This window comes from Mytilus trossulus, chromosome 1, assembly GCF_036588685.1.
Source record: "Mytilus trossulus isolate FHL-02 chromosome 1, PNRI_Mtr1.1.1.hap1, whole genome shotgun sequence".
In the NCBI taxonomy this organism is placed as follows: domain Eukaryota; kingdom Metazoa; phylum Mollusca; class Bivalvia; order Mytilida; family Mytilidae; genus Mytilus; species Mytilus trossulus.
In genome coordinates this window covers 112,021,658-112,033,697 of record NC_086373.1, presented here as the reverse complement: position 1 = coordinate 112,033,697, position 12,040 = coordinate 112,021,658, and the positions used below count along the sequence as shown (strand labels likewise).

At 31.4% G+C, this 12,040-nt stretch overlaps 1 protein-coding gene across 2 annotated transcripts in view; it reads left to right on the top strand.

Annotated features, from left to right (window-relative positions):
- Positions 1–12,040, top strand: part of LOC134697966 (probable proline--tRNA ligase, mitochondrial) — a 105,469-nt gene that overhangs the window by 85,898 nt on the left and 7,531 nt on the right. For both annotated transcript variants that reach the window (XM_063560253.1, XM_063560296.1), the window contains exons 7-8: positions 9,270–9,377; positions 10,018–10,111. In XM_063560253.1, the coding sequence (XP_063416323.1) occupies positions 9,270–9,377; positions 10,018–10,111 (202 nt within the window). The remainder of the gene's footprint in view (positions 1–9,269; positions 9,378–10,017; positions 10,112–12,040) is intronic.

The following is a 12,040-nucleotide window of genomic DNA, read 5'->3' as shown; positions in this document are numbered from 1 at the left end:
TGATCCTTATAAAAGATGCGTAATTTAAACTTCTACGTTATTCCAGAAACTTCCGGTGTAACTTTCCAGGATTTTCCACAATGTTCCATTATAGAGTGTTCCAGAATTTTCCATGACAACACTATATATACAGACACTAAAGTTAAACTCTAATAATTAAACTTGGACATAGACATTGATAGACATTAGTATTCACAGCATTTGGATTGACACTTTTATTCTACAAACAACATCATACTAGATTGTGACCTTAGTAGTGAACATAATATTCAGATTGGATTCCAAAAGATTTCCGGATACAGATAAAAGAGTGGACTCATATTTTGACAGTTAAGTTAACAGTTATATTTGTAAAATACTTCTTGTAAACTTTTATATAATAAATATTGTTAAATTTTACTATTGATTTGTGTCTTTTGTTGGCTACAATTTAAAGGCGATTTCTGGCCGTAACAATATGTATTACAAGGTGCAATTTATGGAAGTTAAAATATGAATGAAATAAAGATACCAGTTAAAAACTATGCCAAATGTTTTAATAGAACTGTTACATCATATAGTAAACAAATTATAAGTACTAAAATCATTGCATTTTACATGTCAAGTCCAAATCCATACCAAAATTTGTTTATTTTGAACAACATGTTTTTCCAACTTTTAATTAGTTTGTGCTAATTAGATAAATTTTATCCTATATCATATGTATTGCCCAACAGCTATACTAAACCCCTAACGGGAAGGATTGTGCCTGATGTTCATATGATGAAATCATAATCTTTCAGTCAGTTTAATTGAAGTCTGGAGCTGGCATGTCAGTTAACTGCTAGTAGTCTGTTGTTATTTATGTATTATTGTCATTTTGTTTATTTTCTTTGGTTACATCTTCTGACATCAGACTCGGACTTCTCTTGAACTGAATTTTAATGTGCGTATTGTTATGCGTTTATTTTTCTACATTGGTTAGAGGTATAGGGGGAGGGTTGAGATCTCACAAACATGTTTAACCCCGCCGCATTTTTGCGCCTGTCCCAAGTCAGGAGCCTCTGGCCTTTGTTAGTCTTGTATTATTTTTATATTATTTTCTTGTGTACAATTTGGAAATTAGTATGGCGTTCATTATCACTGAACTAGTATATATTTGTTTAGGGGCCAGCTGAAGGACACCTCCGGGTGCGGGAATTTCTCGCTACATTGAAGACCTGTTGGTGACATTCTGCTGTTGTTTTTTATTTGGTCGGGTTGTTGTCTCTTTGACACATTCCCCATTTCCATTCTCAATTTTATCAATTGGTAATTGCAATAAAAACAAACCTTAATTGGTCTCCTACCTATCAATTCAAAGTTGACAAAAATCACAATTTTAACAAAAGAATATAATTCATGGTTTATAATGAAAAGTATAACTTGAATGTAACAGTTATTATCAAATGTATATGTGTACATCTGTAAATTGTGAATATATATGTACAATATCTTTTTTCAAAGGCCAGAGACATATATTTGTAGTATATGTCTCTGCTTTGGCTAATGATGAATTTTCAATACTGTAACATTTTATTTTTTTGCTGAAGTATGCAAATCAATTAGCTTGCTTTAAGTAAACAAAAATAATTTAACATGTAAAATATTTATTAAATATGAATAATGAAAAAATCATTTATTGACATAAACACAGTTTTAGATTTTTTTTCATTGTAATCAGAATGTAATCAAAATGTAATCAGGATTACAGGCTATTTTGAAAAGTAATTGATTAAATTAAATTACATGTAATCAGATTTGAGGCTGATTAATGATTACACTGATTACTTTGAAAATTGTAATCAATTACAGATGATTAACGATTACAATTACAATTACCCCAACTCTGTTTAGGACTGTCAACATAATATCAATGGTTGGTGAAGAAGATGACACATTTCAGCATGTGCACTCTTGTTTTAAAAGGGATTTAAATATGTTATCAACACTGCTGTTACAACTTTTACTTATATTGCAAAATCAAAAATCAATCCAGGCATGATTTTCTGTTGACAAAATTGCGTCTTTGTTGTGAATAATCATACTGTAAAGAATTACATATATTGAACATAGTGCATGATTTATCTACACAATCTAGTATCATGAACAAAGGGAGTTAAAGTCATATAAAACGAGTGATTGTATATATCAATTTTATTTTTTACAGAGTTTGTCTTTAGTGCCATGTGGAGGCAGTAGAGTGTCTCCCCGTGCTTCAGGTTTATGCTCTTATAATATACTAGATTATGGAGTGTGTGTCCGAGCGAGAACTGCTCTAGTTCATTACTTTAGGAACATTTATCAAAAAGTAGTATTTCAATAGTCAGCCCCATTCTAATATTTAGTCAGCTATCAGTCCTACTCTGATATACCCTATCTTATTCGGGTAATTAATACTGATAGCTTTTGACATTTTTAGCCGAACAAATTTATCAATTTTACATAACTGAAATTATTGTATGATGGTTCATATTCTGGAGGCCAATCTTTGCTATATAATTCACTAACAAAACAATTATGAAGCTTAGAAATGGAAAAATGGAAAAATACTAAATACTAAACTTGTTCAAAGGGTATCTACACGTCTCAATCTTCAAAATCAGTTATCTTAAATTACTGCTATTCTTCAAGCCATTGTTCAACTACTAAACTGTCTATTCTACTTACCAGCACACTTGGTACAACTAAAAACCTGATAATAAATTGTTCGAATAAGGCCTTTGAAAATAGTGGAATAAATAACTTTTGGAGTGTCAAGAACTCTTTGGAAGTACTTGATAAATTGCATGCTTATATTGGTAATTTTGAATCTGTTCAAAGTTTTGATTTTTCTACCCTGTATACCACATTACCTCACATTCTCATTCAGAAAAAATTCACACACCTAATTAAATGGGCATTTAGAAAATCAGAATGTGAATATATATGTTCAAACTCTTTTAGGTCATTTTTTAGTAGCAATTAACAAAAAAAATATGTTAATTGGACATGCTTTGATACTATATATGCCCTTGAATTTTTACTAGATAACATTTTTGTTCCCTTTGGGGATTCCGTATATCGTCAGATTATCGGAATTCCAATGGGGACTAACTGTGCACCACTTATTGCAGACCTGTTTTTGTATTGTTATGAGTTACACTTTATGACAAAAATAAGCAAAGACCCATCGAAACAACATCTGATAAACAAATTTAATAATACTTTTAGATATTTGGATGATATTTTGGCTCTCAATAATGACGACTTCAGTATGTAAATTAATGAAATTTATCCTGTTGAACTTACTTTATATAAAGCTAATACTGACAATGACCACTGCCCTTTCCTCGATCTTGATATTTTTATCACTAACGGAAAGCTGAATACTAAAATTTATGATAAAAGGGATGATTTTTCATTTCCCATCGCTAATTATCCATTTTTAGATGGTGACTTACCCTTGTCACCATCTTACAGTGTTTATATATCTCAACTTGTACGATTCACTCGTGGATGTAACAATGTTTTAGATTTTAACGAGAGAAATTTATGTATTACTGAAAAATTATTACACCAGGGTTTTCGATATCACAAACTAGTCAAAACATTTACTAAATTTTATCATTGGTATAAGGACATCATTTGTAAATATAGCTCAAAATGCAGACTTCTTATATATTCAGGTATTTCACATCCAATTTTTTATGGAAATATTCTTTATAAAGCACAAAGGTGTCAGTATTTACCTCAGAAACTAACAAAACCTTTATATAGACTTATTAAGAAGGGATATAATTACGATACTGTTGTCAAGTCATTAAAGATTGCATATTTTGGCATTAATATTGAGTCACTGATAAGGTCTTTGCATCGGAACTAAACATTTTTATTCTAAAAACAGTTGTTGGCATGACACGGGTTATGTTCTTCTCATATATGTTATGATGGTATGATACTAAACCCCTAACGGGAAGGATTGTGCCTGATGTTCATATGATGAAATCATAATCTTTCAGTTAGTTTAATTGAAGTCTGGAGCTTGCATGTCAGGTAACTGCTAGTAGTCTGTTGTTATTTATGTATTATTGTCATTTTGTTTATTTTCTTTGGTTACATCTTTTGACATCAGACTCGGACTTCTCTTGAAATGAAATTTAATGTGCGATTGTTATGCGTTTACTTTTCTACATTGGTTATAGGTATAGGGGGAGGGTTGAGATCTCACAAAAATGTTTAACCCCGCCGCATTTTTGCGCCTGTCCCAAGTCAGGAGCCTCTGGCCTTTGTTAGTCTTGTATTATTTTAATTTTAGTTTTTTGTGTACAATTTGGAAATAAGTATGGCGTTCATTATCATTGAACTAGTATATATTTGTTGAGGGGCCAGCTGAAGGACGCCTCCGGGTGCGGGTATTTCTTGCTTCATTGAAGACCTGTTGGTGACCTTCTGCTGTTGTTTTTTTATTTGGTCGGGTTGTTGTCTCTTTGACACATTTCCCATTTCCATTCTCAATTTTATATCATAAACTTTATAGTCTTCTGTGCATGATTGTATATACAAATACATAGTATAATCGTTTTTTTTATGAATTGAAAATAAGGCTGCTCATTAATTGTCATGTTTTGAAGCCATAGTTTACCGTTTGTCACCTCATAGTAAACAATCAACAAAGGGGCATGGATATTGAGCACTTGAATAACATGTACAATCAGACTATAGTTTATTTAAATGACATATCCATATGTATTGCTATCACTGGATTTTTACGAGAAGGGTTACACTAAGGTCACATTGAATACAGAAAATATATTGGCGAATTGCCTTCTAAATGATAATATCATGGGAAATGGTAATATATCTAGAACCAATTCCGTTAACATTTTGAATATAGTTTCTAAAACTGCTCGTAAAAACCGTTCTCACGGTCGTAGAACAAATCGCAATCAAAGAAAATTTCGGGCCAATCATACCAATATTTCGGACCTAATTTCTATTTAAAAAAACAACGGCAGACATTATCTGTTAACAAAACTCTGTTCGTTACCTGTTAATAAGTTAAATAAAATTTTGGAGGATTGCAACACTATTTCATATAGCAGTCCTAAGTATGAAATTGTCCAAATTATTATGGCATATTGTTATTCTAAATTATTTCCCAAAATTGATCGCCCTGAAGATCATAAAAAACATTTTATTAAAATTAAGTATGTCAATAAAGGCTTTGATTTTGTAAATATTGCCGGTATATTTAACGACCATTCTGTTAAAGAACAAATTCCTAGATATTTTGACAATACTGAGCTACCTCTTATTTGTTATATTTACAAGAAATCTACCCGGAAATTTGTGTTTAATTATAGTCAATTGTGTAAAGATATTGATATCAGTGAAAATACACCTACTTCATGTAATTGCAGTAATTCCGAATATATTTCTGGACCCATTTCCCATGTTATAACAGGAGATCTTAACCTCGTTCAAGACCGAGAGTTAAAATAATTCCTCAGTAAAGGACCTAAATATCGTCCCCCATCAATTATTAATTGGAATGAGTGTCATAAAATCATCCATGACTCACTCCATACTTACTGTATGAAATGGATAAAACGGGAAAAAGCTGACAAAAAATCTTTGGACTCTTTTCTTAATTCAGTAATGAAGATAGTTGATATACTTATTCAACATTTTAAAGAACAATTTATTATTAACAATAACCACAATAAACCTGTTTCTCGTATCAAATATAAACTAAAAGAACTAGCCAAGGAATTTGTTTTTGTCCCGGCCGATAAAGCTGCTAATAATATTATTATTGTTTGACGTAAATTTTACATTGAGGTTCTGAAAAAGGAAATCACCAATTCACCTACATTCCAACTGACTCCATTTTAAGAAAACGAAATCTGTAACAAACATATACTTTTAGCTACCGCTTTACAAGCAGAGCCAAATACAATGAAAGTCCCAACTATGTATTGGCTTCCGAAGCTTCACAAAACCCCTTACAAATATAGATTTATTTCGTCTTCAAGCCATTGTTCAACTACTAAACTGTCTATTCTACTTACCAGCACACTTGGTACAACTAAAAACCTGATAATAAATTGTTCGAATAAGGCCTTTGAAAATAGTGGAATAAATAACTTTTGGAGTGTCAAGAACTCGTTGGAAGTACTTGATAAATTGCATGCTTATATTGGTAATTTTGAATCTGTTCAAAGTTTTGATTTTTCTACCCTGTATACCACATTGCCTCACATTCTCATTCAGAAAAAATTCACACACCTAATTAAATGGGCATTTAGAAAATCAGAATGTGAATATATATGTTCAAACTCTTTTAGGTCATTTTTTAGTAGCAATTAACAAAAAAAATATGTTAATTGGACATGCTTTGATACTATATATGCCCTTGAATTTTTACTAGATAACATTTTTGTTCGCTTTGGGGATTCCGTATATCGTCAGATTATCGGAATTCCAATGGGGACTAACTGTGCACCACTTATTGCAGACCTGTTTTTGTATTGTTATGAGTTACAATTTATGACAAAAATAAGCAAAGACCCATCGAAACAACATCTGATAAACAAATTTAATAATACTTTTAGATATTTGGATGATATTTTGGCTCTCAATAATGACGACTTCAGTATGTAAATTAATGAAATTTATCCTGTTGAACTTACTTTATATAAAGCTAATACTGACAATGACCACTGCCCTTTCCTCGATCTTGATATTTTTATCACTAACGGAAAGCTGAATACTAAAATTTATGATAAAAGGGATGATTTTTCATTTCCCATCGCTAATTATCCATTTTTAGATGGTGACTTACCCTTGTCACCATCTTACAGTGTTTATATATCTCAACTTGTACGATTCACTCGTGGATGTAACAATGTTTTAGATTTTAACGAGAGAAATTTATGTATTACTGAAAAATTATTACACCAGGGTTTTCGATATCACAAACTAGTCAAAACATTTACTAAATTTTATCATTGGTATAAGGACATCATTTGTAAATATAGCTCAACATGCAGACTTCTTATATATTCAGGTATTTCACATCCAATTTTTTATGGAAATATTCTTTATAAAGCACAAAGGTGTCAGTATTTACCTCAGAAACTAACAAAACCTTTATATATACTTATTAAGAAGGGATATAATTACGATACTATTGTCAAGTCATTAAAGATTGCATATTTTGGCATTAATATTGAGTCACTGATAAGGTCTTTGCATCGGAACTAAACACATTTATTCTAAAAACAGTTGTTGGCATGACACAGGTTATGTTCTTCTCATATATGTTATGATGGTATGATACTAAACCCCTAACGGGAAGGATTGTGCCTGATGTTCATATGATGAAATCATAATCTTTCAGTTAGTTTAATTGAAGTCTGGAGCTTGCATGTCAGGTAACTGCTAGTAGTCTGTTGTTATTTATGTATTATTGTCATTTTGTTTATTTTCTTTGGTTACATCTTTTTATGATTTTTATGAAATTTATCGGAGCTCTGCTCCAATGAAAAAGAAATAGAATTTAAAATTGCATTGTATGTTACACCATAATTAAGTATACATCAATTGGGCCAATTGTTATTGAACACATAATAAGACATAAGACTTTTCGAAAGAAAAACTATATGAAAGCTTAGTATGGACATTTTTACAGCAATTCAAAATAACAATTTCACCTTAAGCATGGTAATGACTATAATATACCTATACAAACTGATAGACAAATTTTGTCACAACATCATTAAAGTGGAGTTAAAGTCTTATAGGATTGTAAGTATGATTTATTTTATCACCTTGCACTTTCATAACCTGACTGTTGTTTTCTACAGCAGTTGGTTCAATATTCTGACCAGTTGAACAATTTGGTTTAATAAAACAAATTGCAATTTGGTCAAAATTTTGAATGAGTTGCAATTGGTGGATAGCAACACTAACAGTCAAGTCACTGTAATTGATATATAAACTTGTTTTCTCTGTCTTGAATGAGTACACCTAGGGATTTACCACTTTTGTACATGACACTTTAATGACAGTGCCAAATGATTAAACAGATATATGTTCTATGTCACACAGCATAAGTAGGGATGACAACAGTACTTGAGTACTCAAGTACTACTCGGTAGTACTGAGTATTGAATACCAAAATGATACTCAACTAAACAAATTCTGTTAGAATGTGGCCTTCACAAAGGAAAAAAAGATATTAACATTGCCTCCTTGGATATCAAATCAAGTCAAACTCGAAATATCAAAATAGGCCGTTAGTTTACTCTTTTGAATTGTTACATTGTCATATCAGGGCCTTTTATACCTGACTATGTGGTATGGGCTTTGTTCAATGTTGAAGGCCATACAGTGACCTTTTGTTGTTAATGTTGGTGTCATTTCGGTCTCTTGTGGATAGTTGTCTAATTGGCAATCACACCACATCTTTTTTTATATTCAAATGTTTGCATTTAATTATCATTTAAAACTTTTTTGAAAAGAGGTAAGCTACAAACAAGAACACCTTTCGAAGGGTTACACTTTCAGCGAATCCTGTCTCAGTAATTTAATCACCTGTGTACTGCCACAGCAAACATTTTTATAAGCAGGACAGCTGGACAGTAAGTTACTAAGTAAATAAGAACAATTTCGTTGCACCCTTTTTTTACCCTTAAAAATTGGTTGAAGACATCAGTAAGTTCTTATCATCATCCTTTGTTGATCATTACATGTGTTTACACCGATTCTGTTGTTTGAGTAATATGGATGTTTAGTAATTAATTGATTTGATTATTGCCAGTGTACAATGTTAGTGCATGCCGTGAATTAACTATTGATTATGGCATAAATTCCCAGGACTCTTTTCTAGTCCAAGATAATGATGTTGATGGTCTTACTTCCATAGCACAACCACCAACAATGCATGAAATATGTTCTATGTGGCATTTCTATTTTGTAGATGTTTTTCTGAGCAAGTTCTAAAGTATTGCTCATAAATCTTCCGAGTACTTGATTAATATGTCTTCAGGAAGTTGACATCCCTTGCATTAAGTACTTATGAAAATGATATCACTATAAACTGAATGTGCTGACTTGTCATGTTGAAGTTTGACAAGCCATTGTCAGACTTAGTACCAGTAAGTACCCGTAATTTGGAGATAAAATATATTTTAAATAAACATGTAGGAATAATGTATCTTGAGTGTAGGTTTTTGTGTTCTACACCATTTATTGTCTATTTATAGATTTATATACCTTTGACACAACAGAGGAGAATGCTAAAAATACATATGAAGAAGTTTGTCAAGTTTATGAAAATATTTTCAACAGACTTGGACTACAATTCAAAAAAGGTAAATATCATTAGAGAGACATCAACTGTAAAACTGTGCATCTGGTGAAGTAAAATTGGTGCCTTTGAATTAATTAAGGCTGAAGTTTAGTGAAATTAAGTTAATGAGACAGCAACTAAAAGTATTAAAGTAAAAGTGCACATCTTAAATTCACAAATTCACAATTTGGTTTTCATATTGATATTAGGAGACACCAAATAATAATTGTGCTATTTGTAATGTTCATTAAAACTTTTGTACATAATAAAATAAAACTAGAGGCTCTAAAGAGCCTGTGTCGCTCACTATGTGCATATTCAATAAAGGACACATTCCAAGAGTGTTGAGGAGAATAGAATTCATTATAAAAATGTCTGTTTTGTAGATATTGTAATGTTGTTTAGTTTCTCTTTTTAATCTGTAGTTTTTGCTCAAAACACAATAGAGGATAAAAAAAACTTTATAAGGCCAATCACTTCAATAAAGAGTAACAGTCTGGCTCTGCTAACAGTATTTGCAGAATTTGACTTGTTAGTAGAAATTTCCTTGCTGATCATATAAATTATTTTAACAGTTTATTCATTTATCATAACTTTTATCATATCAGGCAAAAGAAAAAGTATTGATAAAAATCGTGAGTTTATATATTTTATTTTTGTAGTAATTGGTGCCACAGGTAATATTGGTGGAAAACTTTCACATGAATTTCTCCTACAATCAGACATTGGAGAAGATACCATTAAAGTCTGTAATAGGTAAATGTATGTTAGTTTATCTGTCATTTATAATTGAAAATAAAGGGGAGGTAATTCTGTAATAGGGATGACGATATTTACAAATTGAGAAGGGAATACCTGTAGCATTTTAGTTTAAATCTGTATAAGTGTTCCAAAAAAGTGCCACTATTGATCCACACAACCAAATGGAAGTGACAGATAAATCCCTCACCAATTTTATTTTTATACGAACGCAAACAAATTTTGCGCTTATATATTGGTATCATGTCAGCGTCATTAGAAAATGCTTAGTGTCCAGACAATAACTTTAGTTTAGATTTAAACACAAGATTTGAAACCACAAAAGAAAGGTTGGGATTGATTTTGGGGGCCCTAAAGGGGACAAAATAAATTTTTGTTCTAGTTTCCAGTCAATAACCTGTGTGTAAGTGTAGGGATCTTTCTAAAATTGTACCACAAGGTTCCATACCAAAAAATGGAAGGTTGGGATTGATTTTGGGGGATTTGATCCAAACTGTTAAGAAATTAGGGACCAAAAAGGGACCAAAAACAATATTTTTCTAATACTTTGTATAATATTGCTTGAACTCTTGGGGTTCTAAAATATGTTGAGTCAAACCATGTATTAAGTTTTTCGAAATTTGGTCCCTTTTTAGCTCACCTGGCATAGCCATGTGAGCTTATGCCATCACTTGGCGTCCGTCGTCGTCGTCTGTCGTTGTCGTCTGTCGTTGTCGTAAACTATTTCAAGAATCTTCTCCTCTGAAACTACTTGGCCAAATACTTCCAAACTTTAACTGAATGTTCCTTTAGGGTATCTAGTTTATAAATTGTATCCAAAGTTTTGATCCATCAACAAACATGGTCGCCATGGCTAAAAATAGAACATGTGGGTCAAATGCATTTTTTGGCTTATATCTCAAAAACGAAAGCATTTAGAGCAAATCTGACATGGGGTAAAAATATTCATTAGGTCAAGATCTATCAGCCCTGAAAATTTCAGATGAATCTAACAATCCATTGTTGGGTTGCTGCCACTTAATTGGTAATTTTAAGGAAATTTTGCAGTTTTGGTTAATTATCTTGAATATTATTGAAGATAAAGATAAACTGTAAACAGCAAAAATGTTCAACAAAGTAAGATCTACAAAAAAGTTAACATGACCAGTATTGTCAATTGACCGCTTAAGGAGTTATTGCCCTTTAAAGACAAATTTGCTCTATTTGTTCATCAAACTTGCTTAAATTTAAAAAATCTTCTCCTCTGAAACAACTGGGCCAAATACTCTCAAACTTTAACTGAATGTTCGTTGGTGTATCTACTTTCAAAATTGTATCTGAAGTTTTGATCCATCAACAAACATGGCCGCTACGGCTAAAAATAGAAAATAGGGGTCAAATGCAGTTTTTGGCTTATATCTCAAAAACTAAAGCATTAAAAGCAAATTTGTCATAGTTAAAAATGTTCAATAGGTCATGATCTATCAGCCCTGAAATTTTCAGACGAATCTAACAATCCATTGTTGGGTTGCTGCCACTAAATTGGTAATTTTAAGGAAATTTTGCAGTTTTTGGTTATTATCTTGAATATTATTGAATATAAAGATAAACTGTAAACAGCAGAAATGTTTGGCAAAGTTAGATCTACAAATAATCAATATGATCAACATTTAAATGGCATTTTAAAGCAAAAATAATAATTGTGAAAGGTTTAAGCAAAACGTTTCAGGTGAGCGAATCAGGCTCTTGAGAGCCTCTTGTTTAAATTGGTCCACATGAGGTCCAAAATTAAACTTTTTGTTTGATTTCTTCACAAAAATTAAATTATTGAAGTTCTTTGGTATGCTGAATCTAACCATATATTTAGATTTTTAATTTTGGGTCCCGTTTTCAAATTAGTCTTTATTACGGTCTATAGTGTCAAAAATTAACAAAAAATGAAATTCT